The 21,856-nt window shown below is 44.4% G+C and overlaps 1 protein-coding gene across 3 annotated transcripts in view; it reads right to left on the reverse strand.

Annotated features, from left to right (window-relative positions):
• ZBTB2 (zinc finger and BTB domain containing 2) overlaps positions 1 to 21,566 on the reverse strand; it is a 42,057-nt gene extending 20,491 nt beyond the window's left edge. The window contains exons 1-3 of one of the 3 annotated variants that reach the window (XM_078649392.1): positions 21,081 to 21,566; positions 7,696 to 7,836; positions 6,774 to 6,955 (exon numbers count right to left, since the gene is read on the reverse strand). In XM_078649392.1, coding sequence (XP_078505518.1) covers positions 6,774 to 6,946 — 173 coding nt within the window. In that variant the 5' untranslated portion in view covers positions 6,947 to 6,955; positions 7,696 to 7,836; positions 21,081 to 21,566. Of the gene's footprint in view, positions 1 to 6,773; positions 6,956 to 7,695; positions 7,837 to 19,033; positions 19,096 to 20,263; positions 21,033 to 21,080 lie in introns of those variants that run through there. The other 2 variants (XM_078649391.1, XM_078649393.1) reach the window with 2 other exon arrangements.
• Between the last annotated feature and the right edge of the window lie 290 nt (positions 21,567 to 21,856).

The following is a 21,856-nucleotide window of genomic DNA, read 5'->3' on the forward strand; positions in this document are numbered from 1 at the left end:
AATCTCAGGATATTTTCAGTTTATTTTTTAGTCTTACCAGGAGGAAACTGCAAGAACCAACCAGTGCATTAACGTGAACATCATGTGCTAAAACAAGTACAAAAGACTAATTCTGGATACTCTTTTTCCCTTGCATGGGGCAAAACTCAGAAAAGAGTGCAAAAAAAATGACATGCTATCTATCTCAACTGTTATTTTCCCAGGTGTACCTTACAACTGATGTAAACTCAGAATGAGGACATAAGTTAGTGATAAATGACAATTAGCAGAACAGGGAAGATAAAGTTAACGGATGGTGATTTTGGTATTTTTAAACTCTAACATATTAATAAGTAGAGCACGGCCATCTGGTAGAGGTGCCAAAAACTGCTTCCTAGACCAGTTATAAAACCACAGCTTAAGCGCAACTAAGTTCCTGTTCCTTTCTTTTAAAAGCAAATTGGTTACGTGAACCTGGCCGAAGTTGTGATTTTTTTAAGTTCTTGCACGAGACATCAAATGTTGGATATTTTGATACATAGTATCTTAAAGTGGGCTTAGAGCCTTCATTGTGACACTCATTTGTTTGCTACTTATTTTTTTAGCTATGTAGGCTTTTCTTGCTCTTCTTGTGATTGTCTTGCCCCTGGAGTATGAAAGCATTATTACTATGTCCATCCACTGCCTGCTTTTTCAGATTCAACTCTTTAAGTTCTGTTTACACACTCTAAAATAGTGCATGTGCTTTCTTTGACCGTTGCTTCACTCTGGTGTGTCTTTCCCCCGCTGTACTCTGTGTTACTCTTTCCCCCTCCTTGCCTACTTCTCCTTGTACTTTCTCCTCACCAGCTCCACACTGGTCTGCTTTGCCCATCTGTCCCCCTCACTCGCGATCCCCCTATTGCTTCCCTTCACCTGCACACTGGTATTGCCTTCACCACCCACCCTGCGTTGCTTTCTGCCACCTGCTTTAAAAACCCGACCCCACCCGTGCCACAGTGTTGCTTCTGCCCCATGTCCTACTTGCTGCTGCCATACCAACATGCACCACGTGTTGCTCCCACCACCAGCTCCCCAAAAAACCCAAGCATTTGCAATGCAATCGGTCTCGCATTTGTTAAAGTTAGAGCTGTTGGCGTTGAAAATGTAAATGTTTTTTACTTTTGTTTTTTTTATTTTTAGTAGAGTTATTATATTTGCGCAGCACTATTGCCAATGGTATAAAAAAGTAAAAGTAAAAAACATTGTCATTTTCAACACCAACAGCTCTAACTTTAACAAATGTGAGACCTATTGCATTGGAAATGCAATCTGTCTCGCATTTGTTGGAGTTGGAGTTATTGGCATTATAAATGTCAATTTTTTTTAACTAGCCATGTTGCAGGGTGCAGTAGCATATGTGGCCAAAAGAGGTCCCATGGGACATTTGTTGTCCCATATAGTACTGCCCCCTGCAAAGTTGGAGTTATTGGCATTATAAATGCCAATGTTTTTTACCTAGCCATGTTGCAGAGTGCAGTACCATATGTGACCAAAAGAGGTCCCAGGGGACCTCTTTTGGCCAAATATGGTACTGCTCCCTGCAGAAGATATGGTAAATCCACCGTACCCATATGCATTGCATGCAAGACAGTAGTACCACAGGTACATTCAAATAGCAATGTCCATATATGCAATTAATAGCTTTGAAATGTGACAAAAGAATTCTTATATTAATTCCAGATTAGGTTGCACTCTGTGTGGAGCTGATGAAGGGAAATTTATAGAAGGTCTCATATAAATGTGAGATGTTTTCTTGAGTGAAGTAACCACTGCCAGCCTAGGTTAGGACCAAGTGTGTGTCCTGCCTGAAGCCTTTTAAGAAAATAGTGTCTTGAGGCTGTAAATAAGACCTGGGGAGTAACAACAAGTCAAGTCCAAATTTATATAGCGCACTACATACCCATTGGGTCTCAAGGCGCTTGAGGGAGGGGGGGAGGTTTACTTATCGAATATCCATGTTTTAAGTTGTTTTCTGAAGGCTAGGTGATTTTGAGTAAGGCGGAGGTGGATGGGAAGGGAATTCCAGGTCTTAGCCGCTAAGTAGGAGAAGGATCTTCCTCCCATGGTGGCTTTGTGGATGCGCGGAACAGCGGCGAGGGCTTGGTTGGACGAACGCAGCTGGCGGGTGGGGGTGTAAAAGGAAAGGCGCGTGTTGAGACAGTCCGGTCCAAGTTCGTATAGGGCTTTGTGTGCGTGGGTGAGGAGACGGAACGTTATTCTCTTGTTGACGGGGAGCCAGTGAAGGTCTTTCAGGTGAGCGGAAATGTGGTCTGTGCGGGGGATGTCTAGTATGAGTCTGGCTGACGCATTTTGGATGCGTTGAAGTTTTTTCTGTAGTTTTGCGGAGGAACCAGCGTAAAGGGTGTTTCCGTAGTCCAGGCGGCTTGTAACCAGTGCGTGGGTGACCGTTTTTCTTGTTTCGGTGGGGATCCAGTGAAATGTTTTTTTGAGCATGCGTAAGATGTTGAAGCATGAAGATGAGACGGCGTTGACTTGTCTGGTCATCGAGAGTGTGGAGTCCAGGATGATGCCCAGGTTCCGTGCGTGGTCCGTCGGTATGGGGGCTTTTCCTAGGGCCGTCGGCCACCAAGAGTCGTCCCAGGCGAAGGGGATGAGCCTAAGATGAGGACTTCCGTTTTGTCCGAGTTCAGTTTCAGACGGCTGTGCTTCATCCACTCGGCTACTTCTTTCATCCCTTCGTGTAGGTTGGTTTTGGTGGTGGTTGGGTCTTTGGTGAGTGAGAGGATCAGCTGAGTGTCATCAGCGTAGGAGATGATGTTGAGGTTGTGTTGACGTGCGATGGTTGCGAGGGGGCTCATGTAGACGTTGAAGAGGGTGGGGCTGAGTGATGATCCTTGCGGGACGCCGCAGATGACTTCGGTGGCCTCTGACTTAAAAGGGGGGAGGCGGACTCTCTGAGTTCTTCCAGCGAGGAACAAAATGATCCAGTCCAGTGCTTTTCCTTGAATTCCGATGTTTCTGAGGCGTTGTATTAGGGTGCTATGGCAGACTGTGTCGAAGGCTGCGGAGAGGTCAAGGAGGATAAGGGCGACTGTGTCTCCGTTGTCTAGTAGTGTTCGAATGTCGTCTGTTGCTGTGATGAGGGCGGTTTCGGTGCTGTGTTTGGCTCGGAAGCCAGACTGTGAGGAGTCGAGTGATTTGTTAGTTTCGAGGAAGGTGGCGAGCTGATTGTTAATGGCTTTCTCAATGACTTTGGCAGGTAATGGGAGGAGCGAGATGGGGCGGTAGTTTTTGAGTTCGGTGGGGTCAGCTGTGGGTTTCTTCAGAAGGGCGCTGAGTTCGGCGTGTTTCCAGCTATCTGGGAATGTGGTGGAGTTAAGGGAGGAGTTGATGACATCTCGGAGATGGGGTGCGATAATGGAGTCTGCTTTATTGAAGATGTGATGGGGACATGGGTCTGTAGGGGATCCTGAGTGGATGGAGTTCATCAGGCGAATCGTCTCTTCTGTGGTGATTGGGTTCCATTCGAGAAGGATATTCGGGGGAGGTAACCGTTCGGAGGTGAGTGGGGTGGATTGGTTTACAGGTGTGTTGTCAAAGCTGTTATGGATGTCGGCGATTTTGTCGTGAAAGAATGAAGCAAGGGAGTCGCAGAGGACTTGTGAGGGGGTGATGTCGTTAGAGCTGGCGGTGGGGTTGGTGAATTCTTTGATGATGTTGAAAAGTTCCTTGCTGTTGTGGGCGTTGTTGTCTAGTCGGTCTTTGAGTGCTGTTTTCTTGGCTGTCCGGATTAATTGGTGGTGTTTGCGGGTGGCGTTTTTGAAGGCGGCTTGGGAGATGAGGTTGATGGCGGCTTGGTTATGGTTCGCTGAATAGGCAGGGGGTTTTTGAAGAAGCGATGTTGAGATCTGGTCGATGGTGATTTTGTTCCAGTTTCTTCGCAGAGTTGGTTGAGGGTGGTTGTGGGTCGAGGTCTTATTGTAAATAAAGTGGATGCAGCTGTGGTCCGTCCAGTGGAGGGGTGTGGTATGAGTGAAGGAGATATGCTTGCTGGAAGTGAAGATAGGGTCGAGTGTGTGTCCTGCATAGTGTGTGGGGGTGTTAACAAGTTGTTTGAGTCCGAGATTGGCGAGATTGTCCAGAAGGGTGGTGGTGTTACTGTCGTTGCTCTTTTCCAGATGGAAATTGAGGTCTCCCAGTAGAATGTATTCTTCTGAAGGGAGGGCGTGTGGGGTGATGAAGTCAGTGATGTCTTCGCTGAATTTCGTACGGGGTCCTGGTGGCCTGTAGAGGAGGGTGCCCCTAAGTGTTGTCTTGGGGTCGGTGTGGATCTGGAAGTGGAGGTGTTCGGCGATAGCGAGGTTGTCATCTGAGCTCGTTGAGATGCGGATGGTGTTCTTGTGGACGATGGCGATGCCTCCTCCTGTTTGGATGGGGCGGTCCTTAAGGATGATCTTGTAGCCGTCCGGGATGGCTATGGTGATGTCTGGAGCTGAAGAGGCATTCATCCAGGTTTCTGTTAGGAAGGCGATGTCCGGAGAAATGGTGTCGAGTAGATTCCAAAGGTCGATGGCGTGTTTGTGAACCGAGCGGGTGTTGAGAAGGATGCATTTTAGGTGGTTGGTGTTGGTTCTCTGTTTGGTGTTCGTGGATTTGGTTTGGGACTTGACGCAGGTAAATTTGCAGGAGTGGCAGGTGAAGGGTCCATGGGTGTGTCCTGGTGCTGCTTGGACGCAGTTAGTGAGTCGGCCGGGTTGAGTGCAAGGAGGGAGGAGGCGTCGTATGTAATGCGGGGAGGATGGGTGATGCGGGGACCAGGGGGTCTGGCTCTGGGCGCGGACGGGCGTAGACGGGCTTACCTTTGGCACACCTTCGGCGCGGCCGTAGCGCGTGGACGCTGCGCGTGTGGACATCCGACATAAATGGAGAGTGGGGGGGGGGGGCGGAGGGAGGGAGGAACAGCTGGGGAGGCGGGTGCGGGGCGGAGAGGAGGGGCTCGCTCGAAAGCACAACAAACAAAATGGCAGCAGAGGTAAATACGAGCTGGCCGAGCTTGGGGCCAAAAAGTGAATAATGCAATGGAGAGAAGGCACAGGTAAAACGAACAGTAAAATATAAGGTGGTAGCCAAACAAAGCGAGCGCAGTGCTAAATGATTTATGCAGATGTGAGCAGTCAAATGCGGGCGGTAACAAAGTGGACAAGCGCTGCGATACAAGCAAAGAAGAGCAGTGCTAATGAGAAGCGCTACGATACCAGCCGGCAGTTTTCACTCAGGGAATCAGTCAGAGAGCAGGGAATCGGCAGAGAGCGAGTGAGCGGCCGCCTCTTACAGCGTAAGGGAGGTCACAACGCTTTAGTCTACGGGGCAATGCTAATCAAACCTTGGGAGGGAGGAGCAGCTGGGGAGGCGGGTGCGGGGCGGAGAGGAGGGGCTCGCTCGAAAGCACAACAAACAAAATGGCAGCAGAGGTAAATACGAGCTGGCCGAGCTTGGGGCCAAAAAGTGAATAATGCAATGGAGAGAAGGCACAGGTAAAACGAACAGTAAAATATAAGGTGGAAGCCAAACAAAGCGAGCGCAGTGCTAAATGATTTATGCAGATGTGAGCAGTCAAATGCGGGCGGTAACAAAGTGGACAAGCGCTGCGATACAAGCAAAGAAGAGCAGTGCTAATGAGAAGCGCTACGATACCAGCCGGCAGTTTTCACTCAGGGAATCAGTCAGAGAGCAGGGAATCGGCAGAGAGCGAGTGAGCGGCCGCCTCTTACAGCGTAACACATGTACAACACATGTACCAAGGGGTGTCCTTGTGGGAGGTTACAAGAAGAGACAGGGTGGAGCTAAGGAGGGACTACTAAGCTTATTAACCAATGAAAAGCCACCATTTACAAAGGACAGGGGCCAATTATAAAGATGGGCAGAAAATGAACGGAGCTTTATGCACATATCCTGAATACAGCATGTCTGCAAGAGACAGCGCAAGCGCTGCCTAGGCGAGACCTAAATAAATAAGAAAACACATTTGTGCATTTTATTCTTTACATTATTGAGCCAACTTGGATCAGCAACTAAAAAGAACAAAAAAATGGCACGTGTGCCTACCAACTGACATGCGTGTAAAAAGCTTTTTTTTTTTATTCTTTAGCCATGCTGCCCAATGGAAAAGCTAATAGGACCCAAAGGTACAATCTATTGGCTTAGCCAATGCTTGTTTAAGATGAAACATAATGTGTTTAGAATTACCATAATAAAGATTATTTACCCTGCCTAAGTCATGTCTCCTTTTGTGCCACATGGTAGGACATATTCTCAAGCAAAAAGGACACGGAAGGTTACCTTTAACGATCAATGTTATTAGGTGAGCATACTTCCAAAAACGTATTTTATGCATTTACTGTGACAATGACAAACTGAGATAGATGTCACTAGAGTTTAGGATAGGATCAAATACTGAAATAAGGATGTAGATAAGGCCACAAAGGTGATGTTCCAACGCCTACCACAAGAGTTCACCATGTGGGCGATACAGGTATTGGTCTTGGGGAAGCATTTCCGTTATTCAGAAAAGCGAAAAACATACTTCGGCTGAGAAACCAGGTAGTGAGAGCACATGAGAAACAACTGTATTTGCAGTACAATACAACACAGATATATATTCCCATTTGAAAGAAGAAATTCGTAGTTGTTATGCCCTGAGGCTTTACCCTGATACATTTCAGTCGCATCTCACAAAATATTGCCACTTCCCAGCATTATACAAGTATGGGCAGTTTAATTTTCATACATACCTGGTCTGGTGAACAAATAACATCTTAAAATAGTTGGAGAACGAAGCCAGGACGGATTTATGTGCCTTGAAGTACACATCGCCAATAGCAACCGTACAATCGCACAGAAAACCAAACTCCCTTTGAGCATTTAGCTGCTGCAGAAGAATAAGTCCGTGGTTGGCCAAATCCATATTTGAAGTCTGCAAAGCAAAACAGTCCCCATTAGAATGTCAGAATCAGGTAATATGTAGGTCAAACAATATATTACCTCCATGTGCGCTTCAGAAATCAATAATTAACAAGAAACCTGGCCAGTGTGTAGCTAACCATTTTAGCCACAGAGGCAAATTACTGTTAGATCAGAAAACACGATCAATGCAAATATATCAAAAGTGCATGATTTTGCATTCTAATTGGAATCTTCACTAACAATCATTTTTGAAAATCCAGACGTATCAGCCGAACCCTCACTGGGAAAGCAATTTGACACTAAAAGATGAAGCCTGAAACACAGTTGTGGGAATATATACACATTATGTGTAAACAGTACAAGACCTCCTTGGCGTGAACATTGCTCTCTACACATGCACCCGATACGTGCGTGTTTGTGTGCATACACACACAAACACACGGCTGGCCCTATACAGTTCAGCTAATTAATGAATTAGCCACGCCATACCCTGCCCGCCTCTATGCAGGCAGAATAATTTCCCCAGCAAGGCAGAGTGCGTCTACATTTCGGGAATTGATACACATGTTGCCAGCTCCAAGTGTACTTTCGCCAAACACTAGAGTTCCAGGCAGAAGCTCTTAAAAATAAAAAAATGCAATCGTAGTTTAAAAATCAAAAACATCTGTGGTGTATTATATATAAATAATATCAGTACGTCAATTTCAGTATTCAACAGCATGATAAAAGAATCAAAGAAAAAAAACTCACTGTCCAATGTGCCTCTTCTGCTTATAGAATCGAAAACTGTCCAGTTAATGGGGTGGAGGCAACATAGCACCAACTGCTCTGCTTGCACAGGCAGGAAAGTGCTACTGCTTCTCGGTACGAGATGTGTTCTGGTACAGAGATCTGTTGGAATAATAAAAATTATAATTAACTACAGAGAAAGCAATGACTCAAAGGAAAAGAAGAAAATCCATGCAATGCAGAGCCTGGCCCTGCTATTCATTTGCCCTAATGCACTGCCTGCTGTGCTTAGGCTTTCTGATTCAGACTGCCACACTGACTGCGCACTCCTAGCATCACTCCTCCTCTTCCATTACTGTGGAGTAACTCCTCTTTTCTACACAGCCTGGCTTACAAGATTGTTTTTCTTCTTAGAATTCTTATTATACTCCTGCAATGGGAAGGTAATCTATATTGTAGAAAGCCATTACTAAAATTTTAAACATAAAATCAGATAACAAGCGAAATGATTTTATAGAGGGTGTGGACCTATAAACAGGAGGGCGTCGCTAACTTCACAAGGACATATGTCAATACACTGTTGTCCTAACTTTACAGTGTACAAGGCAGATTTCAGTAATCTCGAAGAGGGTTGTAATCCGCCTTTTGCATATACATATTAGATGAGCCCGATTTTTTTTACAGGTTTTATGTTGGTGCTGTACTCTACAGCCCCAACGTGATAAAACCTGTATATCATAGCGACCAAACTCCACAATTTCAACGTGCAGAAGGAAACTAAAGTGCAAATATCCAGGTGTTACTTTTATTGATATTGGAACATCTAAGTATCTTTGGGGTTATTTCTTATCATCTTCGAATGACAATTGCTGGACTAATTTTGCAACTTTTTTGTAGAATTTTCCTCCTAAATCTGTGGATGATTTTTAAAGTAGGTTAGAGATCTTTCTTTTTGTGTAGTGCCACTGTGTATTTTTTGCTTGGTATCAACTTTTTCCATTTGTTTATTTTTCATATTCCATTTGGTCAGGCTGCAGGTGATAGCTTGACACAGGGAACAATATCTTATTTGCCCGAAGACTAAAAGGTACTGCATGGTAACCTCCTAATTAAACCAGCGAGTGTAAATCTTCACGCACCAGGCTTTCAGGTTCAGGACTAGGTGCTCGACAAAGACAGAAAAGTTATCAACGAAAGAGGCAAACAATATATGTGTGTGAGTGTGTGTGTGTGTGTGTGTGCGCGCAAGAAACCATTTTATCATGGAAATACAACAGAAACATGATGTTATTCAGTCTACTGATCACTTTGCACAAATGAAGAGGAAGTAAAATGTCCAACCAAATGTCTCTGAAATTCCAGGTTAAGCTTCTGACATGCTAAACTAAGTACGATTCCGCCACTAAATGTGTGGGTTTCATGTGTTTATCTCAGGAGTATTAAATACTTTGGGATCTCTGGGGATTCATTTCTGACTGATTTCGGGCCGCTATTTTTTCAACTGGTTTAGCATCAAGCTGGGCTTAATAAAATCAGTTGTTTCAATATGCATTTCATATTATCATGTTAATCACAGTATTGCTTCATTTAGAATTACGCATTTCTTTTCTTCCTTACACCAATCAGTTCGTAGGTCTCAATTGTAGGCAGCTGTCAAAAGACATAGTGAGTTCATTACCAATACTTAAATAGACTTTGGGCCAGCTTAATACATATCATTATTTGCCTTTTCTTCTTATCAATGTTTTCGGTTCCTCCTCTTGTATTTGCCTCATCTAGGGCGCAACTTCCTTATCACTCTTTTGACTGCTTGCCGAGAATTAATTAATTAATTTTTTGGGCTTTCAGCAAGCCACATGCCATGGTCACCAATAGCTGGAGTCCTTACTTTCTCTTTAAGTTGAACACAACATAATATTTGTGATAGACGTTTACAAGAATATTATGCCACAGAATACATTATGCATAATAAATGGTAGGTACAGTGTGTGCCAGCAGAAATAGTGGTACCCCTTGAGGTAGGTCTTTGTCCATTCTTTTGATAGACAATCAGCATGTTGGCAGCCTGTAAGACATGGACGGTGCAGAGGGTGTCATTCAGAAATATGCATTGGCATCATATTAAATTGCAACTCCCATGCTATCTTATCCTCTTTTGCGGTTTTTATCTGTTAATCACCAAGCAAACCGAGGCTCTGGCTGAAACTGTCTGATTTCTGACAAGACAATATGCATTGCTTGCCTAGTTGATACTAGTCATTATCTTTTATTTTCAAAAAGCTTGGGAGATATGCTCTGAAGATAGTTTGCCTTTTGATTCCTGGCTTACCATTAATGTTTTCGAAAGGAGGATAAATATCGGCGCTATTAAGCCATTAGCTGCATTTCGTCTTGATTGGGAATGAGAATTGGGGCATTGCTTCAAGACATCTGTGAAGGAATGCACCCTGGTTGTGATTTTGGATCCGAGAGAAAGACCTTCGACCTCAAAGAACCAGAAGCAAGGGTCTGAAGACTGAAACCTGCATCACGCTATGATGATCTAGCAGCTGAATTGGCCAGAAGCAACTTGAGCAAGCGCACTATCAAGGGGATGAGGAGCTGCAAGAACATTTCAAGACTGCACGTGTGATTATCTTGTGTTGCATCCCCCTGAACACCTCCAAGTTTCAGAAAGAATGCATCTAATATCAACTCTCAGTTCACAAGACAGAGGATTGTGTTTTCTCCACAAGGCAGTGTTGATTAGTTGGGGGTGGCCACATTCATTCCAGAAGAGTATAAATGCTTTTATTGGGCTTGAGAGACAGTTAAGAAGCACTGGATTCCAAACCCGAGATCCCGTTCTACAAGTCCCAGCTTTGCCCCCTCCCCCCCCCCTATTTATTGGCCAGTGATCTCTATGCACACTAAAATTATCACCACTGATTATGGCGGAACTCTGGCTCAATATGTGTGGTGGGTATTAGGTTGCCAATTTTTGTGGATTCCGAGCCATCTGGGCTCAAATGCACAAATCTGTCCAGACCTTAACCCAGGGGGAATGAGAAACTAAGGCAGAGGTCTAATATGTCATGCACAATTTGGTGCATTATAATATTGCATCGGGCACCTCTGTTGCATGGACTGTGCATTGTTCATAAGGTCATATAAACTTGAGACAACAATTCCAGAAAGCAATCAAGGCCATCAAACATTTCCCCAGGGAGTAACATTCACCATAGGGCTCTATGTTGTTTGTGCTTTAGTATGTTATATATATATATATATATATATATACACATATATATACATACACATATACATACATACTTACCTACATACGCGCACACACACAACAATTGGGTTTGGTGCTGTACCTCAGCCCTCAAGACTGCTCAGGACACTGAAGCTTACTGTGTGATTTTTATTTTGAAACCCACAAGTAAATACACTAACCATTCTTTTAAAAGAAAAGCTATGACTTGATATTAAGTTTATGAAGTCAAATTACTTATTATATGTAATAACGGAGTTCAGTACTAACTCTATACCATCTTCCCGAGGTAAGTTTTGACTTTTTGTCCTTGCTACGCTTGGACAGCCAGGCATACAAAGAGAGTAATTTGGTCAACCAGCTGCAGTCCGATAGCACCTCAAAGCCTGGCACATCAGTGGAAAACAACTGTACCAACCAGGGGTCAGCCCCAAATAGTCACTTATTGACCCAGGTAGCACAGAACAGGACTCAATCGTCAGGATTTGAGAAATTTGGATGTGTCTTATTAGCTTCGATTTCTAGGGATAGTTTATCAATTAAAGTCTCGTAAAGCATATTACTACCTATGGGATGGCAGGCAGATCGTTTGTGCTTAAGGTTTTATGTGAACCACCTGTAAAAAAGGGTAATGATTCCAACTATGAGAAGATACTGAAGAAAATGGAAGGCAAAAAAAGGGTTATAACTGTATCAATAGACAACAAATCAATGATGCATTTCCAGTGGAGACATGAGATTATAAAAGCAGTTCCCACAAAAAATTAAATGGACAAAAGTTCCCTATAGAAATTAATGACTTTAACTAAGCTTGCTTGACTTGGGAACCTAGTTCAACCCTCTGATTCCACCCTACTATCAAGTTTCCCTGTGCTTGGTCCGGCTTTGACTGTGGACGAATATGAAGACAACCTCCACCGAGGTGTTGGACGACACCAGCACCAGGTATGAAACTAGAAAAGTCCTTCTACTTTTCCTTTTGGACTAATCAACAGCCTTTGACATAACTGACCATCGGACACCAATATTCACTGTGTTTACTCATAAGGGCTGCAGAGGCAAGAATCTTGGTTTGAGTTACTGTCAGATGTCACCCATGTTATCCAGATGGAATCCATCTAATTGTGATTGGGTGCACAATAATTAGCATTACCCCCATTACTGTTAGCATTTATATGGAACTGGGAAATTTAAAGGCTGCCATATGTGTATTCACTCATCAGCCTCCAAACTTTTATCCAGCATGAACAGCAAAGTAATTAATTCCAGTGTCATTTGTGCTAACAAACTCTTTAAATGGCTGTGAAAAGGAGAAGCTGAACAGCGGTCTGAATAGATTTTCAGGATTGTATATATATATTTTTTTTAGTAGCATAGTTAATTAAAACCATTGCAAGATTTGCAGGATTGAGCGTCTGCCCAATGAGCAAATCCTTCTTTGCATCAAAACACAACCATGAAGACAGAAGGTGCACAGAATCCACATGCTGCTGTCTAGAAGATATCCAGCTGAGTAATCCCCTACCACAACTGAAGAAATTATTATTATTGTTTAAACACATTAAGCTGTTGCACTCTTGCATTCAGATGAAGGGAGCTACCCACTTCATAGTTTTCCATACTCATGCTGCGTCCCCACCCCTCCTGCCACACACTTTAGGGGCATCCTAGATTCCACAGCATGTCTTATTCAGGGTCTAATGAACTAGGATAACATCACTCCCATATCCTGTTGGAACTCCATTGGCTCCCCTGCCTGCTCACACCATCTCCAAATCCAGCTACATGATTTACAAAGCCATCACAGCCAGCACCCCGCTTATCTTGCAGAAAAGCTGACCATATCCGGTGGCTCTCTACACAACTGCAGCCAGGACACCATTAAACTGGAGAATAAGAAGTGTGAAAAGAAAAAAGAAGAAGAAAAAAAACACAGGCAGCAGGCCCTTTCCAAGAATGCACTCCACATCTGTAACATCCATGTACCCCTCAGGACCAATCCAACACCATTCCAATTTAGGAAAGTGTTAGAGATGCGCTAATTTCAAAAACACTAGATAACAATGCAGTAACAGTACATTTCTTCTCCCAGTTATCTTTCCTATCACAAATTGACTGTAAGCTTGTCTTTGAACTGTTACAGCAGTCTGCTGATGTCTGGCTAGTTCGGCTCTATACAAATAGGGCACAAATAAAAATATGTAAGAGAGACCCAAGGAAACAACCACTCAAGCTTATTCTACTGTTTTATGTACGACAGAGACTGGAAATGAAATATGATGGAGAAACAAATCAAACCCTTTGTTTCCACACTGTTGCTGGAAAACATTAATTCACACAACGTCATCGGGTCTTCAACTGGAATTTGACGTTTGTTCACCATAGCCACCATTTAAGTTGTGAACTACACAAGCATCATACTTGATAATGAGACATGTGCCTGCTCACTATTGTGAAAAACAACAGTGGTCCCAAACAAAAGCAATAACGAAAGAATAAAATATAGACAGAGTCAATCTATATTTTCAGGACAGACATGTCCAGCCGGACAGGGGACGCCAGGAAATCATTCAGCCGACTAATCCGGTATCCTGGCCAGCCGACGGAAAACACATTGTCCGCGGCGTCCGCGACCCGACTCTGGGTTCTCGCGGTTGTATCATCTGCCTGAGGAGCCAGCCTCTCTCTAATGAGGCGACTCGGCATTTAGAGGCTTAATTAATCTAAGGCTTTTCATTGTATTTGTCCTGATGATGGTCCCTGATATTTTATAGGGGTCCGAAACGCCGTCGACCTTTTATGCACTTGAACTGAAATGTGATTACTACTGAAATGTCTAGTGCATGTATGTTATACTCTGTACAATTGTACTGTTTATAGAGTAACGCTGTTTTGCCTTACAAAGCCCTTCTCTGCTGTCTACATCACCACTTGTACTCGCTCTGTTAGTACTGGACACAGGCTTGCTGTCCACTTTGGTTGATTGTTGGAAGGTATTCTCTATGTGACTTCAATACATAAATACTGAGTAAAATCTCTGGAAGACCCCTGTCCGGCTGGACATGTCTGTCCTGAAAATATAGATTGACTCTGTCTATATTTTATTCTTTCGTTATTGCTTTTGTTTGGGACCACTGTTGTTTTTCAAAAGTATGCTCCCCATGGTCCCTGCAGACTAAATTTGGGGTCCCTTGTTGCTATTAAATGCTCACTATTGTGGCCTCATCGGTTAACTTATAATGTATTAACCATGGAACACTGCTATACCATGTCCTGCTAAATGGAAATCAGGCGAAAGTGTCTGTGGTTCACATAATTGCTGCCAGATCACAACTACTTTAAGCAGGTGGAATCCTCATGTTCTACCCCTTGGCCCATTCGTCCTGGATCATTTATGTGCCCATCACATATACAGGCCTCCCAAAATCTACTCACTATAATGAGACAGATTTTATCAGGGGGGGGGGGGGGGGTATTTTTAGGGCCTACTGGTCCGGTCTGGCAAGCAGATAAAGAACAGGTGTTCTGTTGTCTCAGAAAGTGAAAGAGCAATAAAGCTGCCTTTAAATCCTGTCACATTTACACTGATGTCAGAGACAGAGGTCATATGTCGGTTTATGTCTTGCAATTTGCACACAAAGAAAGAAAAGTAAACAACCTCCAGGAATAAATAAGCAGCAAAGTCAGAGGATTTTGTAAAGTGAACTGTGACAATGATCATGCTGTACAAAGAGTGACTGTATGATTTCAGGTTCTTTTTTAACACACATTTAAATAGCTTGTAAATGGACTGTGCAAACATTTATGAAGGCATTTTTTTGTAAATATGTGTGATGAAAAAGGAGTTTTTAATCGGACAAAAAAAAAATCAGAACACTTTACTTGGTGATGTGCAAATGATAAGCATTTCTGCTGAAACTCAGTTTCCACCAATTGTTTATACAATATATAGTTTTATCAGTAAATCTGCATGTTAGTGGGAACGTTTTTGGCCATTTTAATGGAAAATGTGCTGTTTGTAAATGACAGTGCACTACCAAATCATGCTTTAGTAATATATTGATTAAAAGTGAGTTTTAAACATAAACAGAAAAATATTCTTGACCCGCACTGATGACAAAGTTATTAGTTATCTAAGAGGTAGGTATAGGGTTCTTTGAACCCTATATGTGTGCTAGGTTCTTATTATACACTGAGCAAAAGTTTAGTCTATTAAGTAAAGCATAATAGTTATTGTACAGCAGAAATGATGAACTTGAATATTTGAAGATTCTCTCATAAGTGATGATGAAGAAAACAGCGGCTCTGTGAAACAATATTTGCTAGAATTACACAATTTGAGACCGGATTACAGGTCAGGTACATTACAGTTATGTTGAGTAAATTATTCAAGTCACTAGACCTGCAGGTCTAGTAATATTTTTATGCTATTTCTTGTCCTGCATAAACATTTATATGGCACAAATGCAGGGGCTCTTGAATGTCTCATTTGTCTCCAGTCATCGGTATAGGAACAACAACAAATTTTCTTAGAGTTTTCACTGAGAGCAACATCTTTAAACAAATTCCTGCCCATCTACAAAATCAAGAAAAGGTCAAGATCATATCTGCATACGGCTATAGAAATTCCTGATTGGTGTCCTTAACTACTCCCTATATAATTTATACTGCTCCGCAGGACTCCTACTCGCACACAACCCACACATACAGAGAACTAGATCAGGAGGATGAGCGTTCTCTCACATCGCTCCCAAAGTGTGGAAAGCACTCCTACCCCACATCCGACCCTCTTCCTCTCTTCTTAGACCTGGCTTTTCAGTTAACCAAACTCCCATTGATATGTCTAGACACACACCTGCACAGTGCAAGGATACCCTTGCGAGTGATAGTGCACTTTACAAAGAGAGCATTGTCTTTCAACATTTAGGCACAATATTTGAACAATGCTATTTGTTCCCTCTCTTTTCAGATACCCATTTACATACATTAATTAGGTGGTTTAGGTGTGCTTGAACTATGTGCGGTTAATTCACCACGTACGTCACCATTATGGACTAGGTGTGGATTGTAGTAGCATAATCGCTCCTGACGAAAGCTACAAGCATTTGGGAACATAAGTGGCAGAAACATATTTTCCATTAGAGGAAGCAGGGGTAACTAGAGACACAGGACTTCCTAACTTTTATTGTTTTTAATCATACCAGCTGGAGCCCAAATTAAAACATTAAGACTACCAGGCAGGTATTTTTAAAGAGTAACCCTACCCCCACTTTTACCCTCCTTTTTCAACTAAGTGCTCCTGGGCATCTCAACGGTTGTAGCATTCCCAATTCTGCAAAGGAACGGGATGGAACTCTGTAATCAAGCATGCCACTAATGCAGGGCTCGAAAAATCATTAAAAATGCACTAGACCTGCAGGTCTAGTAATCTACAAAATCTCCTCGACCTAACAAATGCACTTGACCTCTGACTCTGAAAGCTGTGGCAATGTGACAAGTTAACAAGATTTAAAAGCATTTGTATTGCTCATTTACTTTGTGAGCAATACAAATGCCTTTAAATCTTGCCATCTTGTCACATTTCCTCTGCTTTCAGAGGCAGAGGTCAAGTGTCAGTTTGTATCCATACTCAGAAAGGGCGAGTAGGACCTAAAAATAGCTGGTCATGAATTAATCTGACTCACAAATGTGAGTGGTCGAGCTAATTTTTCGAGCCCTGTAAGGGTTACCCTCGGTGGTTGATAGCTCTTTATGGTTTAAATCTTTTTATTTGCATTTCGTAACAATGGTCAACAAGTGAGCTACACAAATGTTTCAACTCAAGTGTTGATAGCTCTTTAAAGCAAAGTTATTTTTTCTCTTTAGGGTTCATAGATTGAGCCAATCGAGTTGGACTCTAAAGTTTCATTGACGAGGCTCATTAACCCCTACCGAGCTATCGCGTTTTCCCGCTGTGCGCTGAAATTTAAAAAATGGCTTGTTTATGACAAAGCCAGCTCGTCATCCGCGTAGCGCAGGTAACGCCCATGACGAGCTGGCTTTGTCATCAGCACTGAAGGGGTTAAGCTCATCTCTCCTAGATCATGAAAGACGTTAATTTAGCTAACTCGTGGGCTGTGGTGTATGCAATGTGCCCCCATTAAAGTATATGTTCTTCAAATAGTAGTACACGTTCAAGCCCAAATTCCAAAAACCAAACCACCTAGCATTGTTGTTTTAGATATCTTACTCATAATTGCAGCGCAGATAATGTTCTGCCTTTCCATGTGCTTTTTTAAGGCTATCTCCTCTGCACCAGAATTTTGAGCAGCAACTCATAGAATCTTAACTCAGTCAAACTTGCCCAATACATTGGCCCCACTTGTTCTTTTTCAGATGATGAATGAAAAATAATAGCTAACTGATCTACTCGATTGTCATCTCGATTGCTCTTGATCACTGACCCTTTCCACCACCTTCTGCCGATCCCTGTCGGCTATTTTCAGAAACATAGATGCCCATTGTGTTGGATTTCTACTAGTCATTATTTAATTCACTGCCCTATGCTAATATTAATACATTTCGACATATTAATTTGTAAAGAGCTCCAGTATCCCTGTTCTGGAGGCACCAGATAAAAACCATAAATAAAAATTGCTGTTGCAACATCTGAACAGCCAGTTTATTCTGCAGAAAAGTTTAATCTTAGTCTTCAATCCACCTCAACTCTGGTACTGGTGGTGCCAAAAACAGAGTAGCTTGCTTTGACACAGGTCTGGGAAGGTGTGTGAAAAACGGGGACTGTCAATTTCTTACGACACCTTACACAAAGAAAAAAATCCAGACAACCATGTATGCCTGTATTACAAGTAGTCTTGATCACTGCCAGCTATATCATCTCCAACACAGCATCACCATTTTTTTTTAGCATAGTGCTAACCTGGAAAGATTTCCTTTGTTACCATTTATGCTGCATTTAGATACTAGAAACCTTGTTGTGCTCATGCTATTGCCACTGTCCAGGGAAACAGCCATTACATCGCGGCTTTTTCCATACGCATTTTTACTACACATATGCTTTTACCACACATACCTTTACAACAAACTTTGTTGTAAAGGTATGTACGGTAAAGGCATATGTGCAGTAAAAAAAATATATGCATATGCGAGGAAAAAGCTGTGTTAACATTGTTAGAGGGAACAGAGAGACTCTTCCGCTTCCTCACAACGACATGCACCATCCCCCGCTCTCAGATGAGCTGCCTGCACAAACCACGAGGAGAGGCAAGGTGGGATTGGGCTGAGGGGGGGGGTCAAGGAGTTCGAGCAGGTGTAGTGAGTTTAGGGAAAGTGCTAGGGGCCAGAGGGGTTCGCACAGGGGTAGTGTTTGGGGTAGAGAAAGGGTTGGGGGTTCTACAGGAGAACGGGTTTATGGCAGGGGCCGGTAGTGGTCTTGCCGAGGGCAGGTTTTAGGGAAGGGGAAGAGCTGGTTGCAAAGGGGAGTCACCCTGGGGTAGGGTTTTAGGGCAGGGGAATGTTTTTTTTCTCTCAAAGAAGGGTTGGGGTGTGCCAGGAACCGGGATTAGGGTATAAGGTAGGGGTCAGGGAAATCTTTACCATGCATATGCTTTTATCGTACATGCTTTTACAACGAATTTCGTTGTAAAGGCAAGCATGGTAAAGCATATTCGTAGAAAAAATATATGCGGTAACGGTTTGCATTGTAATGGCATTCGCGCTGTAATGCATGCGTGGTAAATGAGTGTGTTACAACAGAATGCTATGAAATATCATACAGGCCACTGTGTAAACCAATATATTAATTAGCATGTTAACTGTTAAGAGTCACACGAAAATATAAAGGGAAATATATATTTGATAACAGGAAACCTCATACTACAACCATTATTGAAATACGACAGTTCAGTGTTGGTTAAAAGCACAAAGGCAAAAAGAAAATGCCATGTTCCGTAACACCAAGTACTGTATTACCGATCTCAAAGGGACCATGATCGCTATGCACTAACAATATAACAACATCACAAAGAACGAGTTACACTTGAAGTACCTGACCAACTTGGCTACCCAACCCTGATACTTAAATACCGTGAAAGGAAAATGTACCTATGCAAAACTCTACATGCAGGCAGTTGCAACCACGAAAATAAGATGGAGTCCAGTTGAGAACTCCTGACAATGGACAATAGGGATGGAACCTGTTCTTAGGTGCATGCTTTCATAATGTTTCACCGAGTTTACACATTGTAGCCACAAAAAACATTGAACTTGGAGGGCAGGCTGCTTGAAAGCACACCGGGACCAGACGCAAAGAGATTTGTGTGACCAGCACACGGACAAATAATAAAGGTCATCTGAGGTAGGACACGGATTGCAAGAGGTTTCAAAGCCCAGTTATTGTGGCCCCACTGAATGAACGGAGTGTTTTTAAGAGCTGTTGCGTGTGAGAAAAAAACGGTATGGAACTTTTCTGCCCAAGAAAAAAAATAACAACAGTAATGTTTATTGCATTCCACACACTACAGCAATATGTAGGAAAGGGTTCAAGACTGTCCAGTTCAGGGAGCGATCCTAGGGAGATACACTTCAGTGGGCAAGTGTTGTTTTCAAACTATTACTGGTTGCTATGGTTACATCAGTGCACACTGTCAGGATATGTTAGAGACTGGTGCAACGGTCAGGGCGCAGGTCTGTCTTTAGTTTACAGCGTAGTTTGTGGCACGGTAAATTTCCGGTTCTACTTTCACCTATATCTAGACGTATTATTTTATTTCCGTAGCTTTAAAGCACAACGTGGAAAAGTTTCCCATTATCCCAGTAATCTCTGGCTAATTAACCTTTTCATTGCTTCCCAAATTATGGCTCTTTAAAAGCGAGCGAAGAGTATGTTTTATAACATAGTATGAAGTCCAGAACACAAAACGGAACCATGCCTTAATTACTCATGGTAGGTAGGTACATAAGTACCTACCTACCACTTTCCCCAAAAGTCTTCGTTTATATGTGGGTTGATTCGGCTATTTATCGACCAGAGGGTACGGTACAGCCTCTAGTGTACCCTGCATGGCCTCAAATACAAGCACTATGAAGTTGCTTTGCCTGCCGAAACCAGGTGTAGCGCAGCACCTGCCCACTGACAATACAAAAATGCTTTATTGGCACAAGTAAGCATTACAAGCGTTTTCAAACGTTATGGGTTTACAGCTCTAGCACTGTATGCTCTCATGAATATGACAGGGCAGTAGGCATACTCCCTCTAACGTGTTATCTTGCTTGAGTGGCAGCGCCTAAGCCCGGCAGTGTGTGCAGTCGCAGACAGTGTTGCTAGTGCCTGACCCTGGCTATCTCTTCCTGGCCTTGGCAGTGTCTGTGCGCTGTGATGCGGATGATGCATTATTCAGCGAGCGGCGCTGCGCTCAGCCCGTCAGCCTCTCCTCTCCCATTGGTCGCGACGGCTCAGCCACCTCGGCGCACAGTGCGGCCCCCGCCCACAGGAGCGCTCACAGCCTGGAGCCTGGGCCAGCGGCGGCCGGGGGCAGCCGGCGGGACGGAGACCGGTCGTACGGGGTGCCGAAGCGGCCGAGGCCCGTTCCCGGGCAGCAGGATCCGGCGGCAGACGCTGCTCGCCACGCCCGCCGCCTCCTCCTTCCGGAGCACCGGATATGCCGCCGCTGCCTCCGGAGTGGAGGAGGCCGCACTTCCGCCGCCCGTCACCGCAGGGGGAGGGGAGCACGCGCTAACGAACAAAGATGGCCTCCCCCTCCTCCGGACCCCCTCCCCCCGGAGCCCGCGTGGTAGTGGCGCCGCTGGAGGCCCAGCCTGACCAGGAAGGGAGGCGCCGGTTTGGCGGGCACCTTAACCGCGGCCTACGGGAGTCTCTTACTTGATTTTTGGGCCTTCTGAACCAGGGGGTGGCGGCAAGGCCCGGGGGAGCTGTCGTTAAGATCCAGGGAGGGTCCCGGTCCCAAGCAACCACCGTGGGGCCCCCCCTCAGAAGCCCCCCCGGATATGCCGGTCTACTCCACGAAACTACACTCCCTCCGTCAACAATTACGCACACATAGACCGGTTTCTGCCTGGTCCGAGGCCCAGTGAAAGTTGAGGACCCCCCTCAAAAAAAAAAATTGCCCCAAAACTCTGAGCCCCCACTTACCCTTACCACAGGTCTCAGAGGCTTCCCGCACCAGGCAGCGAGACTCCCTATACCACCACCGGAGGACAAGGCGTCTGGTGGGGGTGGAGCGTCTCGGTACCGGGGCCGCGGCACGTGCCGCCGCCTCTCCCCCTGGGATCGCCCGCTTCTTCCTGGGGGGGCGTAGAGCGTTCTCCCGCGTCGCCCCTCCGGTCTCCGTACTGCCGTAGCTCCGGTGCTCGCGGCGAACTGCGGGCGGCGGCTACTGCCGGTGCTGCTGCTCCGCTCCCGTCCGGTTGCGTTAAAGGGTCACATGACCATCGGCGGCGGGGCCCCTTGTGCAGCAGCAGCTCCTCTCCCGCCTGGAGACAGGGCTGGCGGCGAGAGGCTGTGGCGGCAATCACCCCTCCCCCTCCTCTAGCGGCACCATCCCCGCCAGCAGCGCACTCACAACGCATACCGCCTGCACTCAGCCCGTGTGGCGATCACACGAGGCGCCCTCTCAGCCGCGCTCACCGGTTTAAACCCCATACACGCCCTGCAGAGCACAATACCTATGAAGCCGCAGGCCCGAGCGTGAACTGTAATTAGAAAATGCAATTAAAATGTAATTTAACATTTTGTTGTGGAGTTTTTTATTTATTGATTTTTGTAGGATGGCAATATTATTTTATAGAGTCCTGGGGAAACTTGATACCATGTTGCACTTAGGAAATGGCTCTATGTTGGTCTCACGTACGCTGGATCGAACTGGTGTAACTTTTCCCTTAAACTTGGGTTTTGTGTGTACGTTCCGT

This window comes from Lissotriton helveticus, chromosome 6 (genome assembly GCF_964261635.1).
Source record: "Lissotriton helveticus chromosome 6, aLisHel1.1, whole genome shotgun sequence".
Lineage (NCBI taxonomy): Eukaryota > Metazoa > Chordata > Amphibia > Caudata > Salamandridae > Lissotriton > Lissotriton helveticus.